General features: G+C 68.2%; 2 protein-coding genes across 7 annotated transcripts in view; one reads left to right on the top strand and one right to left on the bottom strand.

Annotated features, from left to right (window-relative positions):
- The window catches only part of MAD1L1 (mitotic arrest deficient 1 like 1), a 112,079-nt gene extending 108,115 nt beyond the window's left edge, over positions 1-3,964 (top strand). For 3 of the 6 annotated variants that reach the window (XM_045576924.1, XM_036423851.2, XM_036423850.2), the window contains 2 exons: positions 1,066-1,256; positions 3,572-3,941. In XM_045576924.1, coding sequence (XP_045432880.1) covers positions 1,066-1,256; positions 3,572-3,730 — 350 coding nt within the window. In that variant the 3' untranslated portion in view covers positions 3,731-3,941. Of the gene's footprint in view, positions 1-1,065; positions 1,257-3,571 lie in introns of all 6 variants that reach the window. The other 3 variants (XM_036423856.2, XM_045576926.1, XM_045576925.1) reach the window with 3 other exon arrangements.
- Positions 3,965-11,288: 7,324 nt separating this feature from the next.
- ELFN1 (extracellular leucine rich repeat and fibronectin type III domain containing 1) lies at positions 11,289-22,346 on the bottom strand. The gene is made up of 2 exons (XM_036423849.2): positions 22,239-22,346; positions 11,289-14,800 (listed from the first exon to the last, which is right to left on the bottom strand). The coding sequence occupies exon 2, from the start codon at positions 14,576-14,578 to the stop codon at positions 12,185-12,187; it is 2,394 nt and encodes a 797-aa protein (XP_036279742.1). The 5' UTR covers positions 14,579-14,800; positions 22,239-22,346; the 3' UTR covers positions 11,289-12,184.
- Positions 22,347-26,454: the final 4,108 nt, after the last annotated feature.

The following is a 26,454-nucleotide window of genomic DNA, read 5'->3' as shown; positions in this document are numbered from 1 at the left end:
CACCGCCGCCGTTGGGAAGCAGAGCCCACAGCTCTCCCTGCCCCCACCCCCGGGGCCTGGCATGGGCCTGGCAGCCGCCCTGAAGGTGGCTTTGTGCCGGTGAGCCCTGGCCGCCAGAGGCAGGTGATGGCTCCAGGGGGCGGGGCCTCTCTCCCTGGAATGCGGGCCCCATGCCCCCCCCCCTCCAGGAAGTGCCCTGATTGTGTCTGCTCCTCCCAGCGGCTGACTCCACCTGCGGGGCAGACGAGGCAGCCTCGCCGTGGGGCCGCGGTTCAACCTGGGGAACTGCCGTCCCCGCCACATGGGGTCCTGGGACTTGGCCCACAGGGGGGGCAGGACTCAAATGGGGCTGACCACTCCCTGCCTGGCCAGCCGGGCTCCCCCTGGCCCGCCTGGAGGGCTCCCGGCCAGCCCAGGCAGGGGACATGTGTGTTCCATGGGCCAGCCTCGCCTGTTAGCGGGGACAGTCCCAGTCTTAACGCGGGAGGCACCTTGGGTGGACCCGTGGTAACCGCTGTGTGGGAGGAGCCAGGCCCGGCGTAGGACCCAAGCTGGGCAGGGGCACGGGCATCCGTCCCTGTTCCCTCGCTGCTGCCGGGCACAGCCTGTCACAGCTGGCACCACGGCAGCTGAGCATCCAGGCGTGCTGCCTGTGGAGTCTTCCCGTGCCCGCACTGCCCGCCTGCCGGCCCGCTGGGGCTGGGGCTGGGGCTGGAACTGAGGCTGAGGCTGAGGCTGGGGCTGGGGCTGGGGCTGGGGCTGGAACTGAGGCTGAGGCTGAGGCTGGGGCTGAGGCTGGGGCTGGGGCTGAGGCTGGGGCTGGGGCTGGGGCTGGGGCTGAGGCTGGGGCTGGGGCTGGGGCTGGGGCTGGAACTGAGGCTGCTGGGGCTGGGACTGAGGCTGGGGCTGGGGCTGGGGCTGAGGCTGGGGCTGGGGCTGGGGCTGGGGCTGAAGCTGGGGCTGGAACTGAGGCTGGGGCTGGGGCTGGGGCTGAGGCTGGGGCTGGAACTGAGGCTGGGGCTGGGGCTGGGGCTGAGGCTGAGGCTGGGGCTGTGCCTCCTGCAGAGCTGAGGAAGCAGGTGGAGAGCTCGGAGCTGAGGAACCAGCGGCTGAAGGAGGTCTTCCAGGCCAAGGTACAGGAGTTCCGCAAGGTCTGCTACACGCTCACCGGCTACCAGGTGGACATCACGCGCGAGAGCCAGTACCGGCTGACCTCCATGTACGCCGAGCGCCAGGACGACTGCCTGGTCTTCAAGGTGGGCCTGCGCGGGCGGGGGGGTGGGTGGGGGTGGGAGGTAGGGGCACCTGGTCAAGAGGACCACCCCTGCAGGGGCAGGGAGGCCCCTTCCCGCCTGTTCTGAGACCGCGTTGGGTCTGAGGTTCGAGGCACGTGGGCAGAGGGAGAGGCCTGCCTGCTGTCTGAGCCAACACCACCTGAGCGCCGGGTCTGAGCAGCTATGAAGCCTGTGGGTGCCTAACCCCGAGGCTCCCTCGGCACCGCCTGCACCTGGAGACCAGGTTCCCAGAGGCGGCCTGTCCCCCAGGTGTTAGGTCCGGCCCGGCTGTGAGGGCTGGGAGCTGAGGACCTCCTGCCACGTGGTGGCGTCCTGCTCACGCCTGCACCGCAGCGGAGCGCTCGCTCTGCGCCCCCAGCAGCAGACGGCCGCCACACCTTGTCCGGGAGAGCGTGGCCAGAGGCCACATGGAGCCCTGCCTCGCTCCGGCTCTGTCCCTGAGCCAGTCTGCCCTCCTGCCCCTCAGCTCGGCGCCCAGAAAGGTGCCCGTGCAGGGACAGGCCCGAGCCCACTCCCGTGGCCACAGGGCGAGCAGGAGGCCGAGCCTGCGGAGCGTGGCCGCCGAGGGCGAGGCCCCCATGTTCCCCGAGAGCCGGGCCAGGCGGGGTCAGTGTGGGAGGGCCACAGGGCCACCGGCCTCCCCTTGTCCGTGTGCGTGGCCTGTCCCTTAGGCTGATGTGAGAGCCCGTGTGTTTGTCCTGCTGGGGTGTGGGTTTACGGTCTGATTGCAGGAAGGCGGGGCGGGCAGCGTGGGGCCAGGCTCGGCCAGGAGCACCTGCGGCTCACAGCGGGCACCACCACGAGCCCAGACGATGGGGCCTTCCACGGGGGAGGGGGTGGCATGCCCCTGGTCCCCGGTGGTGGCAGGAAGGCTGGGCGCGGCCTCTGAGCCTCAGTGTGGCTGTGGGGCACCGGCTTTGCGTCCTAAGTTCCTCCGAGCCTCCCAGCACCCTCCATCTGTGCTCACAGCCCCTCGGCGTGAGGCCAGCTGGGCCCCTGCCTTTCTCTCGTCTGCCCCTGACTGTGGTGGCATCAGGTTCTCACCCCGTGTGCCCTCCATGGGCCACAGAGCAGCGGCGACCTCTAGGGAGCCCGTGTAACGGGAACACGTGGGCAGGCGTGTGTCCAGCACAATCACACAGCTGACAGGGCGCCATTTCCCCTCGATGGGCGCTGGCTTCTGTGCCAGGCACCTGGGCAGCGGGCGGCAGGAGCAGGGCAGTGTGGGAGCACGCCTGGCAGACGGATGGCCAGTGCGGTGGCACGTTGTGTGTCAGTGCCACGGCCATAGCTTGTGGGGGCGCAGCCCCCCCAGGGTGGGGATTTGGATCATGGATCGCCTCGATGTGGGCTGGGTGGGTGGGCAGGGCAGGCCTGGGCACCTGCCACCCCACACCTGCCCAGCCCAGCCCCCAGTGCCCGGGCAGGGCTGGTGCCTCTGCCTCGCTCCCCGCAGCTGCACGGGCACCGATGGCACCGGGGCCCGGCCACCGGCACTGCTCAGCCAGCCAGGGGACCTGAAGGTCACCACGCAGGTCAGGGCCCCAGCCCCGGGGAGGGCGCCCATCGCTGGGTTTTAGTCCAGCACCTCGGGATGGGGGCCTGCGAGGGGCTCGGCGGGGCTGCCCCCAGCCTGGGCTGCGCCTCCTACGCCCCAGCTGAGTAGAGCCGGCCGTCTGACATTTAGGGGGAATTCAGAGCGAGAGCAGGAGGCAGAAATGGAAGGATTTTCTCGGGAAAAGGTCAGAGTGGTTTCCCTCGTTCTGTTTAGAAATGGTTTGTGTTGCCTGTGACAAGGCGAATGCACGAACAGGCCGTGGAGCAGAGCCGCTCCCCGAGGGGCTGCATGGGAGGCAGCACGGGGCCCCGGAGCCCCCTCCTCACAGGACTTCCCGTGAGGGGTCGTGGGGTCGGAGGTCAGTGGGAGGGCTCCGGCCTGGCCTCAGAGAGGGGCTACCCAGTCAGTTCCCAGGGGCTGCTCAGGAGCTCTGCACCCACGGCCGAGGCCCGGCCTGAGCCCGGCCTGTGGTCCCCGAGCAGGGGGCCTGCCTGGCACTCACTCTGCGGTCCCCTCGTCGCCTGGTTGGAGCTGATTCCAGACACGTGGGTGAGACCCCCACGGGGCCCGGCCCCCTGCCTGCAGGGAAGGCCTCGGGCTCAGCGGCTGGGGCCGCCCGTCTGCCCGGCCCAGAGGACGCTCGGGAGTCTGGGAAGGCCGCCGTGGCCGCCCCTCGCTGGCCGCCCGGCTCACCGCGCCCTGCCCTGTCTCGCCGCAGGCCACGGGACCCGCGGGCACCGGGATGCAGCTGCTGGAGACGGAGTTCTCGCGGACGGTGCCCGAGCTCATCGAGCTGCACCTGCTGCGCCAGGACAGCATCCCCGCCTTCCTCAGCGCCCTCACCCTCGACCTCTTCAGCCGCCAGACGCTGGCCTAGGGCGCCGGCCTGCTGCCTGGGCCTGCTCACTGCCGCCGGCTGAGTTGGGAGGGGGCCTCACAGGAGCCCGAGGCTGGTGGGGCACCCCACCCACTGCACCACCCGGGCTGCCGCTGCCCACAGGCGGACGGACATGATGGGGCTGAGCCCCCAGAGGACATGGGGCGCCACCTGGCAGGGAAGCTGCGCTGGGAGTGCCGCCCTGAGCCCACATCCCCTGCAGGGAGGCCAGCACCCGCTCAGCCCGCCCGCTGCAGCCTGCAAGCCTGTGGCCGCCACTGGGCCCGGGCTCCTGGGAAATAAAGCTCCTCCTGGGCCTCCCGCCTGCTCGCTGTGTCTGCCCTGCCTGCCCGGCTCCCGGGTGGCCCCCACACAGGCCCAGCCAGGGAGATGGGGACACGGGCGCCTGGCCGTCAGAGGAAGGCGTCCCTGCGCACATGGCTGACACCCGCCTGGCCCTCACCCCACCTCTGCACCAGAGGCTGGCTGGGTGTCCCAGAACCCCAGGCGTCGTGAAGAAGTGGTGGCCCCAGGCCAGCCTTCCTCCCTCGGTGACCTTGGGCCACTTCCTCCCACCTCAGGCCAGGGCCCTGGGTCCCAGCTCACACCTCCGGGCAACCTCTCCCCACGGTCCTGGGCCAGGCTCTGGGGCCTGGGGCGGGGCTGCCTGCATGAGGATGGCCCTGCCCAGGGCCTTGGGCTCTGCTCACAGCTCAGCTGAGGGGGGCTGGCCGCTGGGAGCCTGGGGGGTGGACCGCAGCCCAATGGGGACCAAGCCATGCCTGCCACCTCACAGACACTCAGGCACCAGGCCTGTCAGCCGCTGAGCCCAGCAGCTCATGGGTCACAGGGAGCCACTGCCCCGGCCCTGCAGTGTGGCAGCAGCCACGGGGCCTCCCGTACCGGCTCTGCCACACGTGGGCCTGAGGCTCTGCCCGGGGCACGGCTGCCACCTGGAGCCCAGACCCTGGCAGAGTGTGAGCAGCGAGCTGGTGCGTCACCTGCAGGTGTGGACCGGGGAGGCTCAGGCTCAGGCTGGGCCCCATCTCCTGACCCCTGTCCCCTGCACTCCCAGCCCCCAGAGCTGACGGAGGCCCAGCTCGGCCTGACCTGTCTGCTCCATCTCCTCGCTGAACCATCTCCTGGGGACGCTCCATGGACGCGGCGCTTGGGGGTCTTGTCATTTCCAAACACTCGGGGTGCTCAGTGGATAGAGCTTCGGCTGCGGAATGAAGGGTCCTGGGTTCGATTCTGGTCGGGACACATGCAGAGATTGTGGGCAGCTGGTCCGTGATTCTCTCCCATCGTTGATGTTTCTGTCTCTCCCACCTCTCCCTTCCTCTCTGACATCAATAAAGTATATTTTTTCATCCGTAAGAAACGTCTTGTGTGAGCCTTTCCCCTGGGCTGGCCCCACCCTCACGGCCTGGTTTCCGGGCCTGTTCCAGCCGAGCAGCGGTGTCGGTCTTTGTTCTAATGGGTAGTTTCCCAGAACGGGGCTCCTTGGTGCGCCTTGAATGGGTGGGGCCCAGACCACACACTGTGGCCCCCGAGGGAGCGTCCCCCAACTCTCATCCGCCCTCCGCTGTGAGCTCAACTGTGTCCCCTGAACCCGAGCCCCCAGCACCCCAGCAGGTGACTGTTGTTTGGAGTCGGGATCTTGAAAGAGGAGACTGAGCCACACGTGAGGTCATGGGGGACCCTTGGTCCCCTGGGCCCAGTGACCGTGGGGAGAAGGACGCAGACATGCAGGACGGCAGGTGAGGCCGCGGCTCCCGCCCCAGCACCTGAGAGCGCGTCTGTTGGTCAAGACGCCGCAGGGACCTTCCCACCCCTGGGTCCCGCCCCCACCCCGCCCTGGTCCCGGGGCACCGTGGCGCCCGGGGCTTCTTCCTGTGCATTTCAGTCCTGTGCACAGGAGCGCCAGGCGTTCCTACTGCTCCGTGTCTGCCCGCTGCGCCCACGGCACATCCCGCAACGACAGCCCGCAGTGTGACTGGAACGCCCGGGCCACATGCCACAGGCGACACAGTGAAGAGTGTAACGAGTTTCTTTAGCCCAACCCATCCAGAGCCCCCGTCCACACATCACACAGACAGCCGCCCCCACCCTCCACCCCCTCCCCAGCCCCCGTCCACACATCACACAGACAGCCGCCCCCACCCTCCACCCCCTCCCCAGCCCCCGTCTCCCTCGGCTCGGAGCCTCGCAGCCCAGGGTCTGGTTTGGTCACCGTCATGTCACCGTGAGACTGTCTCCCGAGTCCGTGGAGTCGGTGGCAGAGCCAGGAGGGCCCGCCCCTGTGCTTCCTCCGGGAAGCCCCCCCTCCCCCACCGAGTTCAGCCCAGGAAGCTGCACGGACCTCGATGGGGGCCTGGAGGAGGGGCTTGCTCAGTGCTGGCTCTGCCCAGCCACCGGTGCACCGAGCCTCAGTGTCCACGTCTGGAAAATGGGCGGACAGGGCCTCCTCCAGGCAGGCCTCGGCCCCGCCCCTGGCTCCGCTCCGCGGGAGGGCGGCCTCTTCAGAGTAACCGTGTAATTAGCTCAATTACCAGCAGCCTCCGTGTTTCTCCTCTGTTTTTTTCCAAACTTGAAATGGAAATTGAATTTTGCGCCAGGTTTACAGGCTGTTAACGGAATTCACTAATCAAACCCCAATGCCAAGTCCTTGAAAATGAGAATTTAAAAAGGTCTGTATTTGCATATTCATGTTTTAATAGGGTTCAGAAGGTATATTTGCAACTGATGAAAAGGATTAATTGCATCTAATTTGCATGGTGGCGCATCTTAACCCCTTCTGCGCGGGTGGGGGTGGGGGCCAATCGCCAGGCGGCGGCCAGTGACACGGGCCTTCCCTGGGCACGTCCCTGAGCCGGGGGCGGGGCCTTCACCTCCACTCGGGCGCTGGACGCTGGACGCTGGGTGGAGCCGCACCTTCTCCCCGCCACCTGCCGTCTCCGTGGCAGCATGAGGTCCGGGGTCAGGAGTTATGCCAACAGCACAGAGGCGCCCACGTTCCCCGCTCGCCGCCGGTGGTGCCAAGTTAGCCCCGCATCAGGTGAGAGGAGAGCCGGGCCTGGCGGAGCCCGGGGCACGGCCCACGCTGGCCAGGGGAGGCGGCACCGTGGGGAGCAGCCACGAGGAATGAGCCAAGAGCCGTGGGTGCCGGTGCTACCCGGCTGCATGCGTCCCACAGGTGGCACGCGTCCCTGTGTTCTGGGCAAGTCAGGGTCAGGGCCGGGACCCGGGCAGGAGCCAACACAGAAAAAGGTAGAAGCTGGCCCAGAGCAGGAAGAAGGGTCGCCTGCCCGCAGGGACCAGGGCGACTCCACCCCATGTGGGCCCAACATTCAGGCCGCCTGCAGACCACACCACTCCGGGGTCAGAAAGCCCGTGGCCCAGTAGCCACGAGGCCCTGGTCATCCCTGTGACCAAGCCCCCGGGCACCAGGCTGCCACGGAGGGCGCCTGTCCCCTCAGCACAGAGGGGGTCCTGGCTGCAGACAGGATTCTCAGACAGCGACTGTGGTGTCACTGAGCATTAGTGGCCATCGGAGTGCACCCCCTCTCTGCTGTCTGTGGGACTGCAGCCTCCACAGGAAGGTCACTGAGGACACGGGAGGGTCACAGGTCACTGAGGGTGGCAGGAGGGTCACAGGGTCTGGGACTGGTTGGTGGAGCGCGTGGTACGTATTTGGGGGCACCAGCCTCGGGTCCGGAGGAGCAGGAGCGGCCATCAGACGCTGCGGGGAGCAGCGCGCCCTCGTGCTCACAGCCGCCGGGAGCAGAGGCCGCAGAGACTGGCTGCCGGGACCAGGGCCAGGCCCGGAGCACCTCCACGTGGACACCGCCGCCGCCACTGTGGCTCAGACTCGGAGGACGTCACTGCCCCAGGGTGAGGGGACACGGTGTCACGCAGTGGTCACTCCCACCTCCCCCATGATCCGGGGAAATGCTAAGTCACCGGGGACACCGCTCTTCAAAGGCTGAGCCAGGGTCCAAGGCGGAGCCTGGTGTTGATTGCGGAGCTGGGGCCGTGGCTGAGCCAGGTCCATGGCTGAGCCTGGGGTCCGTGGCTGAGCCCCGTCCGTGGCTGCGCCTGGCGCCTGAGTCAGGATGGTTCCCTGTGAGGCAGGGCTCTGGGCTCCTGGCTCCTCCCCTTTAACAGGAAGGTTCGTGGACGTCATTGACCTTTTCAAAGAACCAGTGTTGTTATTGCTTTTTTTTCTGTTCTTTTCAATTTCACTTGTTTCTGCTCTTTTTATATCTCCCTTCCCGCTGCCAGCTCTAGGGTTAATTGGCTCTTATTTTCAAGTTTTGGTTTGAATCCAAACAGAAGCCACACAGCCATTTAGGCAGCGAGGTCTGTGTAAACCGATGCTCCGAGGGCGGAGTGTGTCCGTGAGGGGGAGGGCATCCGTGAGGGGGAACGTGTCCGTGAGGGGGAGCCTGTCCGTGAGGGGGAGGGCGTCCGTGAGGGGGAGGGCGTCCGTGAGGGGGAGCCTGTCCGTGAGGGGGAGGGCGTCCGTGAGGGGAAGGGCGTCCGTGAGGGGGAACGTGTCCGTGAGGGGGAGCCTGTCCGTGAGGGGGAGCGCGTCCGTGAGGGGAAGGGCGTCCGTGAGGGGGAGGGTGTCCGTGAGGGGGAGGGCGTCCGTGAGGGGGAGGGTGTCCGTGAGGGGGAGGGTGTTCGTGAGGGGGAGCGTGTCCGTGAGGGGGAGGGCGTCCGTGAGGGGGAGCGCGTCCGTGAGGGGGAGGGCGTCCGTGAGGGGGAGGGTGTCCGTGAGGGGGAGCCTGTCCGTGAGGGGAGGGCGTCCGTGAGGGTGAGGGGAGGGCGTCCGTGACGGGGAGCGCGTCCGTGAGGGTGAGGGGAGGGCGTCCGTGAGGGGGAGGGTGTCCGTGAGGGGGAGGGTGTCCGTGAGGGGGAGGGTGTTCGTGAGGGGGAGCGTGTCCGTGAGGGGAGGGCGTCCGTGAGGGGGAGGGCGTCCGTGAGGGGGAGCGCGTCCGTGAGGGGGAGGGTGTCCGTGAGGGGGAGGGCGTCCGTGAGGGGGAGGGCGTCCGTGAGGGGGAGGGCGTCCGTGAGGGGAGGGCGCGTCCGTGAGGGGGAGCGCGTCCGTGAGGGGAGGGCGTCCGTGAGGGGAGGGCGTCCGTGAGGGGGAGGGCGTGTCCGTGAGGGGGAGGGTGTCCGTGAGGGGGAGGGCGCGTCCGTGAGGGGGAGGGCGTCCGTGAGGGGGAGGGCGCGTCCGTGAGGGGGAGGGCGTGTCCGTGAGGGGGAGCCTGTCCGTGAGGGGGAGGGCGTCCGTGAGGGGGAGGGTGTCCGTGAGGGGGAGCACGTCCGTGAGGGTGAGGGGAGGGCGTCCATGAGGGGGAGCGTGTCCGTGAGGGGAGGGCGTCCGTGAGGGGGAGGGGAGGGCGTCCGTGCGCGTGAGGGGGAGGCGCGTGAGGCCGTGAGGGTGAGGGGAGGGCGTCCGTGAGGGGGAGGGCATCCGTGAGGGGGAGGGCATCCGTGAGGGGGAGGGCGTCCGTGAGGGGGAGGGTGTCTGTGAGGAGGAGGGTGTCCGTGAGGGGGAGCGTGTCCGTGAGGAGGAGGGCGTCCGTGAGGGGGAGCCTGTTCGTGAGGGGGAGGGTGTCCGTGAGGGGGAGGGCGTCCGTGAGGGGGAGGGCGTCCGTGAGGGGGAGGGTGTTCGTGAGGGGAGAGGGGTGTCTGTGAGGGGGAGGGTGTCCCGTGAGGGGGAGGGCGTCCGTGAGGGGGAGGGCGTCCGTGAGGGGGAGGGTGTCCGTGAGGGGGAGCGTGTCCGTGAGGAGGAGGGTGTCTGTGAGGGGGAGGGTGTCCGTGAGGGGGAGGGTGTCCGTGAGGGGGAGGGTGTCCGTGAGGGGGAGCCTGTCCGTGAGGGGGAGGGTGTCTGTGAGGGGGAGCCTGTCCGTGAGGGGGAGGGTGTCTGTGAGGGGGAGCCTGTCCGTGAGGGGGAGGGTGTCTGTGAGGGGGAGGGCGTCCGTGAGGGGGAGGGCGTCCGTGAGGGGGAGCGCTCCGTGAGGGGGAGCCTGTCCGTGAGGGGGAGCGTGTCCGTGAGGGGGAGCGTGTCCGTGAGGGGGAGCGTGTCCGTGAGGGGGAGGGCGTCCGTGAGGGGGAGCGCTCCGTGAGGGGGAGCCTGTCCGTGAGGGGGAGGGTGTCCGTGAGGGGGAGGGTGTCCGTGAGGAGGAGGGTGTCTGTGAGGGGGGGGCGTTTGGCTCCAGAGCAGGGTATATGCCGGGGAAGTGGGGATCGCGGGGTTATGGCGGGTTTAGGGAGACGGCGGGTTTGGGGGGACGGTTGGTGGTGGATGTCAGGGAGGGGGGTGGGGTGTAGACTCCGTGGACAGGTGGGCTGCTCGGTCGTGTGCTGAGTGTCCACTCAGTCCTACCCACAGGAGACCCAGGCAGACCCAGAGTTCACAATGTTTAAGACAAAAATGACACTAAAGACAGCACCATGTTTCCTCTCAGGGATGTGGGCAGGGCAGGGAGGGGTGTCTGTGGGGGGGGTCCCCTCAGTGGGAGCTTGTGGGCGGGGAGGGGTGCCCCGGGTGGTTGGGGCTCAGTTTGTCGATAGGAAATGTTCAGAGCCAACTCTTAACCCTCGTGTTTCTGTGGTGTCAGCTGCAACATGGCTTTCAGTCCTGATCTTTTATTTGCATCCTCTTTTTTCCTAGGAGAGTCTAGCTAACATGTTACTAATTGTACCTTTTCTTAAAAGCTGCTCCTGCCTGGTCAGTGTGGCTCCATGGCTTAGTGTCAACCTATGAACCAGGAGGTCAGGGTTCAATCCCGGGCACAGGCCTGGGTTTCCAGTTCGATCCCCAGTGTGGGGCGTGCAAGAGGCAGCCAATCAGTGACTCTCTCTCTTCACTGATGGTTCTATCCCTCTCCCCTCCTCTCTGAAATCAATTTAAAAACGTGTATTTTTTAAAAACCAGGCTTTAGTCTCATTGGTCTTTAGTCTTTGAGTCTCTATTTCATTATTTCTACTCTGACATGTGCCCTTTCCTTCCATTAACGTGGGTCTCATTCGCTCCTTTTTCTTAGTTCCTCTGGGTATAAAATTGGGGGATCTTTTTGAGATTTTTCTTGGTTCTTTTTATTTTTTTAAATTCTTTATTGTTTAAAGTATTTCATACGTCTCCTTTTCCCCCCATTGACCTCTCCCTGTCCACCAGTCTCCCCGCCCACCTGTCCCCCCCTGCCCACCTGTCCCCCCTGCCCACCAGTCTCCCCACCCACCGGTGTCTCCCCCACATCCTCTGCTCACCAGTCCCCACACCCACCTGCCCCCTCCTGCCCCACCGGACCCCCTCCCCCCGCCCACCGGTCTCCCCGCCCACCTGTCCCCCCTGCCCACCGGTCTCCCCACTCACCGGTGTCCCCTCACTCCCCCTGCTCACCGCCCCCCCCCCCGCAGTCCTCCTGCCCACCTGCCCCCTCCTGCCCACCTGTCCCACAGGCTCCCATGCACCCAGGGGTCACACCAGTAAAACCACCGTCAACCAGACACAGAAGAACTCACAATAAAACCCACACAAACAGCGTTCAGTCTTTCTTTGCAGGATTTTTTAGTAGACATAGCCTTTCTTTTCTCCATTTACAGCAACATTGCAAATATAGAAGTATTTCACTGTACATCGGACAGCCAGAGGGATGCTGGGACCCTGCCTGCCTGCCCTCCCCCATGTCCACAGGCGCCCCTTCCCGGCCCGGGTCCAGCTCCAGGGCACTCGGCCGCAGCACTTCCCTCCGCCTTGGCGTCCACGGGTGGCACCAGACGAGCGGACAGAGCCCGACCACGGACAGAGCATGCGCGGGCCGGGCCAGGCTCCCACGTCTGTTCTGACTTTAAGAGGACTTTACTTTTATTATTTAAAAAGAAATCAGGAAAGAGAGAGAGAGAAGTCAGGAAAGAATCAAAAGAGGAAATATACTGAAAAAGAAGGCCCCACCCCACCCCCCATCCCTAAGACACAGTTTTCCGAAGTCCCTTGTGTGTGTGTGTTCTGTGTGTACACGTGTGCAAGTACATGTATGTTAAGTGTGTGAACTGCAGTGAGTGTGCATGTTGCCAGTGTGTGCACACATGTGCATGTGTGTGGACAGACCCTCCCCCCGTGAGTGTCCAGGGCAAGTCCACCCCTCCCTGCTTTCTCTGTAGGGCCCCAGCTTTACCTGCTATCCTGTGAGTGTGTGATTGTGTATGTGTATGATTGTGCCTGTGTGTAGTTATGCATGTGTGAATGTGTGTCTGATTGTGCATGTGTGTGTGTGCGTGATTGTGTATGTGAACGATTGTGCCTGTGTGTGAATGTGTGTGTGACTGTGGGTGTGTATGAGTGTGTGCGCGTGTGCTCACATGTATGGTTGTATGCTCGAGTGTGCGTGTGCGCGGCACGCGAGAGTCCGGGTGGAGCGGCTGGGCCCGCCCTCGGCCCGCTCAGGACTTGTGCTGGGCGGACACGCCCTTCCAGTAGTCCAGGATGTCGTGCAGGTCCTCGTCCTGGGCGAACTGCACCTTCCTGCGCAGCGCGTGCCCGGCCGCCACGCACTCCTCGCGGTCCCTGCGCGGCCGGCGGCTCAGGCGGAGGCGCTCCCAGACGCTGTGGGCGGCGCGGCAGGCGGCCGCGGGCCGGGGGCTGGCGGGGCGCAGGGGGCGGCACTGCCGCGGCGACAGCTGCGAGTAGGCGGGGTCGCGGGGCCGCGCCCGGGTCAGCGGCTCCAGGATGGACGCCTTGCGGCCGCTCGGGCCCTCGGGGGGCAGGGGGGCCGGCGGCGAGGGCGGCTCCGCGGGGCGGGGGCCGGGGTAGGAGTGCCGGTGCTCGCTGTACGGGCGGCCCTTCTCGGCCTCAGCCCGCAGCACGGCGGCCTCGGGCGTCACGGTGAGGATGGCGTCGGCGGCCGGCGAGCTTTTCTCGATGTACTTGGCCTCGGAGGCCGCGGCCTTGTGCGCGCCGGCCGCCTCCGCGCCGAAGGCCCTGGGGCTGCGGGAGGAGCTGCTGGAGGAGGTGCTGGTGCGGGGGGCGCCCTCGGCGCCGTGGTGGCGCTGCGGGCCGTGGCCGAAGGGGTCCTGGTACGCGGGCGACAGGAAGCCGTGCTTGCCGGCCAGCGGCTCGGCCAGCAGCACCAGCTGGGGCTCGGCCGCGGCCTCGGCCTTGAGGGCGTCGATGCAGTTGTTGATGATCTGGTTGACCTTGTCCACCTCCTTGGTGATGGTGGAGATCTCGGTGGCCGAGCCCTGCCGCGGTGGCTCCCCGGTGCGCACCTCCAGGTAGCTGCCCTTGCTGGCCTTGGGCGTCTCGCTCTCCGCCGGCTTGTACGGCTCCGCCTCGCCGGCGGCCGCGGGCACGAACGGGAGGCGGGCCGGGGGCTCGGGGCCCAGCAGCGGGCCCTGGGACAGCGGGGCCAGGCCGGGCACCTCCGCCTCCGGCCCGTACCGGAGCTCCAGGATGGTCTTCGTGAGGCCGCCGGCCGCGGCCGCCGCCCGGTGCTTCTCCCCGCGGCGGCGCCGGCGCAGGCCGTAGTAGACGGCGCCCAGCACCAGCACCATGCCGAACAGGCAGCCCAGCACCGTCATGATGTAGTGCGTGGCCGTGGCGGGGCGGGGCCCGGGGCTGGGCGGGCTGGGCGGCGGCGGCAGGCAGAGCGTGAGGCAGGTGTGGTTGTGCAGCTGCCCCGAGCTGGCGGACACCACGCAGTAGGTGTAGTTGGTGAGCACGGCCAGGCCGGGCAGCCGCACCTCCTGCAGCGGCCGGGTCAGCCGGTACACGGTGGACGGCCGGCCGAGGTGGAAGTGCTCCAGCGTGTACACGCGCGTGAAGGGGCTGGGCAGCTGCACCATGAGCGTGGCCGAGTCCCCGGTCAGCTGCTTGACGCGGAGGAGCGGCCGCGCCTCGGCCCGGGGGGGCAGCGTGGGCAGGGCGGCCAGCGGCGTGGTGCCGTCGCCCGAGAAGCAGTCCTCGGCAGCGCAGGGCGCCTCGCTGGGCTCCGGCGGCGGGGGCGGGGGCGGGGGCGGGCCGAGGCCGGGCGCCGGGCGGGGCTCGGGCGCCGGGGGGTCCTCGGCCCCGTAGGCACCGTCCGTGCACACGGCCTGCAGCGTGCCGAGGATGCCGCGCTGGCCGTGGCCGCGGCCCAGCAGGAAGTAGCCGGCGTAGGGGGGCGGGGCCTCGCACTGCACGCGGTCGTGGGTCTGCGTGGCGTTGGCGAAGGCGGCCAGCCAGCGCAGGAAGCCCAGCAGCTCGCAGGAGCAGAAGAAGGGGTTGCTGTAGAGCTCGCAGGCGGAGAGGCGGGCCAGGCCGGCGAAGGTGGCGCCGTGCAGCCGCTGGATGCGGTTCATGGACAGGTCGATGTTGAGCACGTTGGGGCAGCCGCCGAAGGCGCCGGGCGTGACCACCTCGATGCGGTTGGCCTGCAGGTACAGGTACTCGAGCCGGCCCAGCCCGCGCAGCGCCCCCTCCGTGAGGTTGCGCAGCCGGTTGTAGCCGAGCTGCAGCACCTGCAGGTTGAGCTGCCCGGAGAAGGCGCCGTCCTCGATGTAGGCGATCTCGTTCTTGGTGAGGTTGAGGTACGTGAGGTTGCCGAAGCGGCTGAGCGCGGCCTGCGGCAGGCCGTGGATGCGGTTCTCGTTCAGCCGCAGGTCCACCACAGTGCTGTTGATGTGCTGCGGGATGGCCTCGTAGGGCGGCTGGTTCTGGCTGCAGATGGCCAGCCACACGAAGCCCTTGTCGCCCTCGATCAGCCAGCAGTCGGCGTGCGCCAGGCCGCCCGCGTGCAGCAGGGTGGCGGCCGCCAGGCACGCCCACGCCCACAGCGCAGCCCCCGGGCACCGGGCCATGGGGATGGCTGGGGGGGCCGCCCCGCCTGCCCAGGGGGACGGGGTGGGGCCGGGAAGCTGCCTGGGAGGAGGGCGGGGAGGAGAGGGCCCGCACTCAGGCGCGTCCTGCCCTGGGCCACATGGTCACGCGCCCCTCACGGCCGGGCACCTCGCGTCGTCCGCCGGCCGTGTCCCGTGGCCACCGTGGCCTCCATCCCCATTGGCCTGGGCGTCCAGCGGGCCCTGCAGTGAGAACGGGATGAGGAGAGAGGTCAGGAGCCGCCAGCAGCCCTCGCCCAGGGGCCCAGTGTCCAGCCGGCTGAGCCGCCCAGTCTGATGCTGGCTGAGAACAGGCTGCTCCATTCCACCCGCCCAGGCTGGGCTCCTGCCCCTGAGGCCTGGCCAGGGCACTGCGGCCGCCGGACAGCCACCCAGGACGGCGCAGGGACAGCCGGACTCTGGTCCCCGCCCCCGCCCTCCCCTCTGAGCCCGGGCCTCACCTCTGCCCTCCCCTCCCCAGCCGTGTGCAGGGACAGGACTGTGGACAGGGCGGGGCTGCAGGCAGCGGGGGGGATGTGGGGACGTGGCCCGGGGACCGCTGTGGGGCCGCCCGCGCTGCCTCCGGACAGAGGAGTCGGTAGTCTTGTTAACGTGGGTGGTTGCCAGCCTCGGGCCTGGGCCAGGTGGCGGCCAGCTGAGCGCGTCCCTGATGGCGAGTCTGCGGTGGCCGCACGGGTGACCCGAGGAACGTGGGAGGGGAAACGTGAAGAAGGATCAGACGTAAAGAGAAGGGGGGCTGGGGAGCCCCCTGGGAGCCCCCGTGGCCGTGTGACCCTCACCAGGACGGCCCCTCCGGGCAGCCAGGTCCCCCATGGCCTGGCTACGTCCTCTGGGGGGCTCAGGCCTCATCCCACAATGCAGTCACCCCCAGCACGTGCCACCCCGAGCGGACAGCCTGGCGATACTGGGCTGTATGCCCCCCGGGCTCCTGAGGCCTCAGCTGGGGGGCTGGGGGAGGGCGGGGGGGGCTGATGTGAGGGGCTGGGGGGGGCTGGGGGGGGCTGGTTTGTGAGGGGCTGGGGGGGGCTGGTGGGGGGCTGGTTTGTGAGGGGCTGGGGGGGGCTGGTGTGGAGGGGGCTGGCCAGGCTGATGAGAGGCTGGCTCCTGCTCCTGCTCCAGCCTCCGGGAGGCGGTGTGTGTGGGGGAGACGCAGGCCTGGAAGTGTGGCCTCAGCACGCGGATCCTAATCACCTCTAATCTCTTGCTCAAAATAACCCAAAGTCAACCTGAGGAGGATTACAGCCTAAAGAGCCCTTATCAGGAGGCGGCGAAGGGGCCTCCCGCCCCCACTCCCAGGGCAGCTGAGCGCTCTCCTGCTCCCACACTGCACACGTGTGTCATCGCTCCACCACGGGAGCCCCCGGGACTCGAAGACAGCACGCCCAGTGCTGGAGGCCCCGGCTCCCGGCGGGTCCCCGGCTGCCTCGCCCGCACACTCACTTCCTGTCGCTGGTCCTCATGGGCGGGAGGGGGCGCCGCCCGGGGCCGACGCTGTGGATGGGCGAGCTGTCTGGACGTCCCGGGCCTCCCAGCTCCTCACCCACCAGGCCTCCCAGCTCCTCCCGGCCGCCCATCCATCCAGGGAGGCTGGCCCGGGTCCCAGGCGGCCGTCCGCCCGCTGGCTCAGCAGGGTCCTCGCACGGGGCACGGGCACGGGGCCCAGGGTCCGGGGTCCGGCCGGGCGGGCCCGGCGCCTGCACCATGGCCCTCGCCCCAGGCGCGGGGGGTCGCTGAGGGGCGGCTGGGCCTCCCTGCCTCCAGGCCGGAGGAGCAGCGCGTGGGCAGCCGACGTGGCCGCACAGGGTGACCTGTGACCCTCAGATGGACACGGAGGCAGGAGAGGGGGCGGGGCCAGCACAGGAGAAAGCCAGGATGTTCCGAACCCAAGGGCCTCGGCGTCTCCGTCCACCCCCACCCGGTCAGCCGCGGCCCTGGACCTCCGGGGCCCAGGGCCGGGGCCCGAGCCGTGTGTCCGGGGGGACAGGGGGAGGCTCCCGGGTGCTGCCGGCCTCCCCCCTCCTCCCGGCAGCTCCGGCCGAGGAGTTAATTAGGACGAGGCTGATGTCGGTTATGCTTCCGCTGGGCGGCTTCTTAAATTAAAAACCGAAGCGCCCGTCGCTGGAGGAGACATCGCACGGCGGTGGCGGCGCTGGCCGGACGCGGGATGTGGGGCGGGCGGCGGGCGGCGGGCGGGGACCACGAGCCACCCTCTCCAGGAACACGTCACCCGCCCGCGGGGCCGCCCCCACCCTGGCAGCAGGCAGTCCTGTCTGCGGTCTGGCCTGGGTCTCCCAGCTGTGGAGGGAGGGCGCCTGGACACGAGGCAGAGAAGTCCTTCTGCACCCGGACCCCGGAGGCCCCACAGGGGCCCTGCCAGCCTGGCCTGGAGGGAGGGGGGCTGACACGGGGATCTCCTGGGACACGCAGACACGGCTCTCCCTGCGTCCCACCCTCCCAGCCGCGGTGACGGGGTCAGGCCCCCTCCTGCAGCTGTCGCCGGTTGAAGAGTTGGCCAGGCTTTGGGCGGACGCCGTGAGCGCGTGATTGGCCGCAGAGACGAGGCTAGAGGGAGAGACCACGCCGCAGGGTGCCCTGTGGGGCAGGAGGCAGGCGGGCTGCGCCGTGGGGTGAGCCGAGGGGGAGCCCTGTGGCCGGGGCTCGGAGACCCTGTGGAGGACAGGCCCGGGGAGGCGGGGCTGGGGGCTCAGGTTCTGGTGAAGGGGCAGCTCTCAGGTATTTGTGGGATTCTCCGCACACCTCGGCTGGGGTTAATATTTTACAATCGGTGAAATATTTATCAGAGATTCCTTAAGTATTGAGACTCCCTGGATATTTTATAGTAAATTTTTAAATGTTTTGAAAAGGGTCGGCCGTGTGCCGGAGGCCCAGGGCGTGCGGGAGGGGCTGGGCAGAACCGCCCTCCAGCGTGTAAACGCCGCTCTGGGCCCGTCAGGCTGGACCGCGTCCGGGTCTGTTTGGAGGGCGTGTCCTCCAATCCCGCTGTGACCTCTGCCAGAGGACCGGGCAGCGGAGCCCCGGGGGGTGGGGGGCAGAGGCTGGGAAGCAGCAGGGCTGCCCCTGGGTGCCGCCACGGCCCCTGAGCACAGGCCCCGGCGCAAACGGAGGCCTCGGATCTCGGGGGCCAGGAGGGGGGTGTCCTCTCCCGGCAGCACAGTCCAGCAGACGGAGCCACCACGGGCGTCCTGCCCTCCGAGGGCCCCTCCCACCGGAGCCTCCCGACCTCACACTGAGGAGGGGCTGGCAGAGGGGCTCGGGCCGGTGCACGTAGCCTGGGGCCTGCCAGAGGCTTGGGCAGAGGCTGGACCCGCCTCCGTGGCGCCGGCTCTGGCTCCTCAGCCCTCGCATCCCGTCCACAGGCGGTAAGGCACCCAGCGGGCGCCAGGCACCGTGGTGGACAGGGCAGCACTCGCCGAGGTGCCTGAGGCCTAGGAGAGCCTCCCGACTCCGCCGCTGCCCCCTGGGCCCAGCGAGCGAGGGTGTTGTCCCTGAGTCACAGCAGAACCAGAGAAGGGCCTCCACACACACACACACACACACACACCCGGGACCTCAGCCTCTGCCGCCGCCGGTCCCCGCCCCCACCACCACCGCCACCGGGAGCAGGTGAGCGCGTTTCGCCTGCAGACGGAGCTGCCACCTGCTAACAGCGGCCCGGCTGCACCGAGCGCCCGCCCTGCTCCTCCTGGGAACCCGCGGCCGCCCCGGGCTGAGCGCCTGAGAGCTGCGGCTCTGGCCGCCGGACGCCGTGTCCGTGCTGCAGCGAAGTCCTCGCTCAGGAAAGGGCTCCCTCCGGAGGCTCAGGCCCGGGCCCCAGGGGCGGTGGGGAGGGAGAGGTGCTCCCCACCAGGGCAGCTCCCAGGACGCACCTGGCACGTGAACCTGGACGCCAGCCGGTGGGGGCGCCTGGGTCAGAGGTCGGGACGTGGCTCGGAGGAGGGGCCGCCCGGGAGCTGGGCCCTCTGTGGCAGCCGGAGCCGGCCTAGCCAGGCCCAGACCCGGCTCCCAAACCCGGCACGTGGCCTCGGACAGCGCAGGAGCAGGGTCCGGATGGCAGTCGGTGCCGGGGCAACCGGCCACGGGGCCGTCGTGGGCACAGCGGGCACGGGCCGGGCTCGGGGCCACGTCCCCCCCTGACAGCGGGCAGGCGTGGCCTCGCCGCCCTCCCCGCCCCCGCGCCCTCTCTGCCGAGAAGAGCGAGTCCCCGTGGGGTTCCGCGCCCGGTGGACAGGTCTCTGCCGCGTGTGGCCAAATGGGTCCCTGGCTGACACAGCACAATAAACGCTGAGTAATTTTGTTAGAAAGTGCTCTCCGCATAATTGCTTTCCGAGCTGCCGGTCCACCGGGGAGGAAGTCCGCCCGCTGGCCGGCCTGCCCGCGCCCCGTCCCCGCGCCGCCCCCGTTTTTAATAAAGCCGGAGCAGGCCCCGGCCCGCCCTCCCAGGGCCCCGCCGCCAACCGGAGTTTAATAACATTGTTTTCTTTCCAGCGAGGTTATTTTTATGATTATGAGTTCTATTTATGGCGAGGGAGGCTGGTTTTCCATTTGTAGCGTGCCATAAAACTTCCCTCTTAAATAAATACGTTTAGGTTTTTTAAAAGTGAATTTAGAGGAAAGTGGAAAGAGCGCAGAGGGAAGGGGGGCCCAGCCCCACGTCAGCTGCCTGCGCCCTGGGCGAGGGGAGCGACCGGCAGGTCAGGGAGGGCTGCCCGCACCCACGCCTGCTGGGGGCTGTCCGTCAGCCCGGGGGGCGGGGGGGGGCGGCCGGCCGGGCACGGGGCCGGGAGTGGGCGTCCTCCATGGGCCAGGCGGCGGGAGGCGGGCGCTGCGGCAGAGCCGGGAGCTCGCCTGGTAACCCAGCCGCTAACTCAAAGGCCGGCTCCTGCCAGTCCGCCCGGAGAGGCCCGACTTCAAAAGCCGGCCTCGGGGCGCGGCGTGACCTTTTCCTAATTAGCTCAGCTGTTGGCTTGGCAGCCGCCAGCGGCTCTGCGGACAGGGCTCCCGCTCCAGCCACCGCTGTCCCCAGGGGGGCAGACCTCTGCTCCGAGCCGGGCGCCTGCGGGGGTCGGGACCGGGCGACGGCTGCCCCAGCGTGGGCAGGTCCCCGGCCCCTCACGCGGCTCCGCGGGGAAGCGTCCCCCAGACCAGAGAAGGAACCGAGGCAGGAGGAGGGGCCGGGCTCAGCTCCACAGCTCCAGCCTCGGTGCCGTGGTGGGGTACCCGCGGTGGGGGTGCCCACGTGGGGGTGCCCGCGGTGGGGGTGCCCGCGGGGGGTGCCCACATGGGGGTGCCCGCGGTGGGGGTGCCCACGTGGGGGTGCCCGCGGTGGGGGTGCCCACGTGGGGGTGCCCGCGGTGGGTGCCCGCGTGGGGGTGCCCGCGGTGGGGGTGCCCGCGTGGGGTGCCCGCGTGGGGGTGCCCGCGTGGGGGTGCCCGCGGTGGGGGTGCCCACGTGGGGGTGCCCGCGGTGGGGGTGCCCACGTGGGGGTGCCCGCGGTGGGGGTGCCCGCGGTGGGGGTGCCCGCGGTGGGGGTGCCCACGTGGGGGTGCCCACGTGGGGGTGCCCGCGGCGGGCCCGGCGGCTCGGTCCCTGGTGCTGAAGGCAGCGCCGGCCAGGCCCGAGCCTGCCTCAGGTCACCCGGGGTCACAGACCGCGGGCAGGCTCCTCGGACCCGGTCACACTCAGTGAGGCAGCGTCCAGGGCCCAGCCTCGACCTCTGCACCGGGAGGTCAGGGTTCGATTCCCGGTCGGGGCACAGGCCCGGATTGCACGCTCCTCCCCCGTGGGGGGCGTGCAGGAGGCAGCCGGCCCGTGATTCTCTCAGCATCGATGTTTCTCTCTTCCCCTCTCTCTTCTTCTCTGAAATCGTAAAAAAATAAAATAAAATAAAAGTGTATTTTTTTAAAGAGCACGTTCTCGGGACAAGGTCCCAGGACCGGGAACGGGGGGAGGAGGAGCGGGGGGGGGGGGGGGGGGGGAGAAGGGGGTGAGAGAATGAGAGGAGGGGAGAGGCAGGAAGGAAGGAGACAGTTCAAGGTGCTGAACGGGTCTCGGAAGGGAGCGCCAGCCTCGCTCCTGAGAAGACAGGAGACAGGGAGCCTCCATCTGCCCCGCCACCTGCCCTCCCAGGTGGGCGCGGAGGCACCACCCACAGTCCCCGGGCTCTCGTGTCTGCCGCCCGGCGAGGAGGGGAGGGAGCAGGCAGTGTGGCTGGGGGAGGGAGGGGAGGTGCCGGCTCCTGGGAGGAGGGCGGGGGGGGGGCGCGTCAGGGCTCAGGGCTGCGGCCTGGGGGAGGGAGGGGAGGTGCCGGCTCCTGGGAGGCGGGCGGGGGGGGGGGGCGCTTCAGGGCTCAGGGCTGCGGCCTGCAGGTGCAGGATCCTGGGCTGGGGAGGCGGGACCTCAGGGGAAGGGGAGGAAGCTGAGGGGGTGTCTGCGGGGCGCCTGCGTCAGGCTTAGGAGGGGCACCCTGTATGCTGAGCGCCTACTGTATGCCCGGAATCCACCCCCACCCCCACCCCACCGAGCGCCCGCCTGGGGCGAGTCACCCCCACTTCACAGGTGAAAGCCGGGAGCTGGGGGTCAGGTGCGGAGAGGGGGTCCCGGGCACACGGGGGGAGGGCACCGGGCGTCACCGGAGTGACAAGGGCCTGTGTCAGCACCCGAGCCCCCCGGCGGCCCTGTCCGTCTCCACGCGGCCCCGGGCCTGGCCCGTCCCCCTGCGGCCACGGCCCCGTGCGGCTCCGGGAGCCGGAGCGCGGCCAGAGCGATGCCCGCCCGCCACACGGCCCTCCCCGGCCGCCTCAGGGACCCGCCCGGGCTTCAGACAGGGCACTGAGGCCGGAGGGGAAGGGTGGCCGTGACGGGCCAGGACCCAGCCCGCTTCCTGAGGATGTCAGCGGGAGGTCCTCACTCCCCGCCCCCTCCAGACCTGGAGCACCCTAGACGGGTCTCCAGCATCGCCGAGCAGGGCCTGCCCCCCCCCCGCAGCGCTGGGTGGAACAGCGAAGGAGTGACCATGGCCTGGCCGCCCGGCCCGCCCACCTCTGCCCGCTGGTGCCCACTGCCCAGCTCGAGCCGGTCCTTGGCTTGGCTGCCTCTGCCCTCTGCCCTCTGCCCTCTGCCCTCTGCCCTCTGCCCTCTGCCCACGGCACCCTCCCTCCCGCTCAGGCCCCCCCCCAGCCACCTCCGAGTGTCACTCAGCCACGGAGACATTCGGGGAGCAGCCGACCCAGCAGAGAAAGGTGGGTCCTGAGGGGGTGTCCCCTCCAACCTCCAGGCGGGGTCACTGTACATGAACCCAGGCCACGGGACCCTTCGCAGGCGGAGACGGCGGGCGAGCCATCGACTGCGAAAACCCAGCCTCAAACCCAGGCTCCCCACACCCTGTCCCTCACCAACAGCACCTCCTGGGAGGACGCTGGACAGGCGGAGCAGGCCGCCCCCTCCTCAGACCCTCCAGCTCCCCGCCACCCCAAGGCAGGGTCCTCCCCTCTGACCGGGAGCCCATCTCCGAGGGCCTCTGCTCCGCAGACGGGAGCTGCCCCAGGCCTGTCCCAGGACCCGGCAGGCGGGCCTGTGCGGAGCCGCTGAGCAGGACGCTTACCTGGGCCGGGCCTCAGGGGCAGGCGGGGCTTCCTCTCCCCCGGGTCAGGGTGGCTCTCCTTCCCGCACAGGAAGGAGGATGAGCCGAGGCCGCGCAGTGGCCGGAGGTCCCGTGGCCGGTCCTGCAGAGGGACGGGGAGTGAGCGGGCGGCCTGCAGCCTCGGCACCGGGCACCCGTACCCCTCAGCCAGAACCCCTCCCTGAGGGCTCTCTCCACCTCCCGCCGCCCCCGTCTCTGCTCGGCTCAGGCCTCGCCCAGGCTCCCAGTCCTGGCTCCGCAGCCGCTCGCGGCCCAGCCCCAGCACTGAGCACCGGTCTGTGCCCAGGACGGTCTGTCGCCTCCCTCACCCTCCCTCCTCACTGCCCCACCCCCACTGGCACACGGGGAAACTGAGGCGCGGAGAGGAGCCCTCCTCCCGGCTCAGAGCCGGAGGGAGCCGGAGCCGGAGCCGCAGTCTGTGCGTGACCGGCGGCACGGAACCCACCCACTGCGGCCGGGGAGGGGTGCCCAGAGGCAGGGAGGGGTGTATCTGGGACGAGGTTTGGGGGGCGCTCGGTTCACCTTGAGCCCCTGGAGGTCAGTGGTGACCCTCAGGAGGACCTGTGTCCCCTGCTCGGTCTGCCTGCGCCCCCCTAGACCCTGCTCCCAGGCTCCTGGGCTCCTGGGCTGGGAGAGGGACACCAAAGGGAGGAGGAACCTGCCTGGTGAGGAAGTGTGTGAGAGTGTGTATGAGTGTGAGTGTGTATGAGTGTGAGTGTGAGTGTGTGTGTGAGTGTGTGTGTGTGTGTGAGTGTGTGTGAGTGTGAGTGTGTGTGTGTGTGTGTGTGAGTGTGTGTGAGTGTGTGTATGAGTGTGAGTGTGAGAGTGTGTGTGTGTGTGTGAGAGTGTGTATGAGTGTGAGTGTGAGAGTGTGTATGAGTGTGTGTGTGTGTGAGTGTGTGAATGTGTGTATGAGAGCGTAAGTGAATGTATGTATATATGTATGAGAGTGACAGTATGTGTGTGAATATGTGAGTGTGTGTGTGTGTGAGTGAATGTGTGTGTGAGTGTGAGAGTGTGTATGTTGTGTGTGTAAGTGAATGTGTGTGTGTGTGTGAGTGTGAGTGTATGTGAGAGTGTGTGTGTGAGTGTGTATGTTGTGTGTGTAAGTGAATGTGTGTATAAGAGTGTGAGTGTGAGTGTATGAGTGTGTGTGTGTGTGTGAGTGTGTGTGTGTGTGTGTGTGTGTGTGTGAGAGTGTGTGTATGTGTACGCAAGGCACACACGCAAATAGATGAGTGAGTGGCATGTAATTACCTAAAATTGTTGGTTAGAAGCGGATGTAAATACCCAAAAAATACGGGGAAGTGGGGGGAATGTTCATCAATTACAGCTAATTACTTAACAGCTAATTGAAATAATAATGGTCTGTATTTGAATATGCAAATGAGGCTGAGCCCTCCCGGAAAAGGTAACTGGAATAAAAATTGAGAGGATGTGGGGACTCAGAACTTCCAGGCTGGGACCCAGCTCCGGGGGTGCTGCACCCCTCCCTACCCCAGGCCTTTGCCCACACTGGGGACCCCCCAATGCCCTCCCCCAGCCCTGCCCCAGCGCCACCTGCTCTGCTCTCCTGGGTCCTGGTGCCCAACAGCCCAGCTCCTCTCCGACTCCTAGCAAAGGCAGGAGGGGGGGCCCCCATGGGATCAAAAGCCAGGCCGCCCTTGGGGGCACCGTGGTCCCTCCCTGATGGCCAGTGGGCTCTGCGTCCTCCCCCCCACACTGTGCACCTCCCCACTCACCCCCAACGGCGTCACCTGCAGATGCACAGACTCCAGTCCAAGGGCCCTGCCAGGCCTGTGTGCCCTGCGCCCACTCCCACCTGCTCTGTCCCCAACCAGCCCGGGGCGGGGGGCACAGAGGGTGGGGCTGGCGCTGGGCTCCTGGGGGAGTGGGGCGCACGCGATGCCTCTGGAATGGGGTGAAGCTGGTGGAACTCCAGGAGCCCCGCCGATGCCCCCGGGGTGGCCTTGATAAGCCCTGGAATGCTGTGCCTCAGTTTACCCCGTCAAAATGCCGTGACAGTGACTGCCTCTCGGGGGTCACAGCCCGGCTTGTCTGAACCCACAGGCCTGGGAGCCCTGAAATCCTCAGAGGCCCCCTGGGCAGGAGTGGCCACAACACCCCACCCTGGCAGTGCAATGCAGTGATATTTGGGGTCCACCTGGGCCCCCAAAGACCCTCCTGGGGTCCACATCTCCACCTGCAGGTGGGAACACGCCTGGGGTTCCACAGGTGAGAACTGAGCCCAAACCCATCGATGGGATTGTCGAGGCGCTAATCAGCCCAGGAGCGTGGCTCCCGGGATGCAGATGGGTAAACTGAGGCTGCAAGAGGCAGTGGGCAGACGGTGAGGCCCCCTCAGGCCCCGTGGGCGGCTGGGTGAGCCCTGCACCCCGCCCTCCAGTGCCCCTCAGGCAACGAGGAAGCCAGGGGAGCAAAGCCCAGCCTCGGGAGGCACAGGCTGGGGGAGACGCGCCCCAAGCCCTCCTCCCCCCCCCCCCCAGACAGCCTGGTGAGAGGGTGGAAAATGAGGCCCAAACTTGACATTTGCATTTCAAACACTCATATCAGCACAACAGATAACAGTAATTATGCCATTTGCATATTTTGTGTGATGGCTGTTTAGCCCGAGGGAGGGGGCGCCTGCTGACGCCAGCAGCCTCTCCCCACAGCTGCACCTGCCCCCCCATCCCGCCTCCTCCCAGCCCCCCAGCCAGGAGGCCCGGAGCAGGGAGAGGGGCGCCCTCCCCCGCCACGAGCTAGGCAGGCCTGACGGAACCGGGAACCCCGTCTGTGAAACGGAGGGGGGGTGGTGTTGCTGGCGCTCTGGGGCCCTGCAGGTGCACCCCGCATTACCTGCCACCCTCAGGCCCGGCCCTGCTTCCCCCTCCCCCGGCATGTGGCCCCTCAGAACCTCTCACTTGAGGGTCCCCAGCCAAAGCCCCCCCCCCCCCACTCCTCAGCATTCGCAGGCCTCACTGCTGGCCCAGACCACTCCTGGCACACGGGGCCCTTCTCACCATCCCATTGTTCTCCCTCCCTCCCTCCCTCCCCTCCCCTCCCCACCCAGGGCCCCCCAGGAAAAGCCCTCAGACAGACGGACAGACGGATGGACAGCCGCACCCCTTTCCAACACCGTGTGGTTCCCCGGAGCCGCCCGGTGGGGCCCGGCACCGTCACCAGATGGAGAAACTAAGGCTCCAGCTGGGACGGCCCTTCCCCAAGGTCACAGGTGGGATCTGTCCGGTCGGCCTGACCTGGCTCTCAGCCGGGCTACGCCCACAGCACAGGCTCCTCCCGGTGAGGGCACTCAGGACGGGAGCCCGAGCACCCGCTTCGGACGGAGAGGACACGGCCGACGCCGGGCCGGCCGGCTGTGCTGCTGCCGCCCCTGGGCTCTGGGTGTGAGGTCGGCAGAGGCTCCGCCTGGGCAGCCGGTGCTCATTAGGCCCCACCATCCCCGCGGGCTGCACACGCCCCCCCCCCCACTCCCCCAAAGCCGGAGGGACGGGTGGGAGGGTCGGGTGTCGGGCTGGGGCTGGGGGCAGAAGCCCAGGCGGTCCCTCCCCCGGAAACCTGAGCAGCAATTAACTCCTTCCCGCCGCAGCCAAGTCCAGGCGGAGCTCCCGCTGCCGGTGAAATATTAGCCCTAAACACGCCGTGGAAACAGAATCCAATTCCGATCGGCCTCAGGAGGCGGCTCCCGGGGCCGAGGCGGCGAGCAGATCGGGAGAGGAGGAGAGGCAGGGCCGCCGTGGGAATGAGGGAAAGGAACGCAAACAGTGACAAACGAAAAGGTGGGCGACACCAGGGGGTGGCGGCCAGTGTGACAGCAGTGACACTGCTCTCCCCGCGCGGACCCCGTGGGCGGCGAGGGAACCCCACGGGCAGGGCCACCCGAGGGTGCAGACGCCGCAGAGGGGCAGCGGGTGGGGGCCGATGCTCGGGGGATGGTCGCCTCGTTTCAGAGACGAGAGTGACGCCCGTCAGGCTCACCAGCTAAGCCACGATCTGAGCCCACCACCCGCCGTCAGCCCCGGAGGCTTCCCTGGACAAGCCCGTCCCTGAGGGCAGCGGAGGGAGCAGCCACGGCCTGAGCGCCCAGTCACGGGCAAACCGGGCAGAGGCTGGTCGCTGTGGACCGTGTGGCCAGCCCTCCCCACGCAGCCGGCGG

This window comes from Pipistrellus kuhlii, unplaced genomic scaffold (assembly GCF_014108245.1).
Source record: "Pipistrellus kuhlii isolate mPipKuh1 unplaced genomic scaffold, mPipKuh1.p scaffold_m20_p_8, whole genome shotgun sequence".
NCBI lineage: Eukaryota > Metazoa > Chordata > Mammalia > Chiroptera > Vespertilionidae > Pipistrellus > Pipistrellus kuhlii.
Note: the sequence above shows the minus strand (reverse complement) of the source record. Positions and strands in the feature narration are given on the sequence as shown.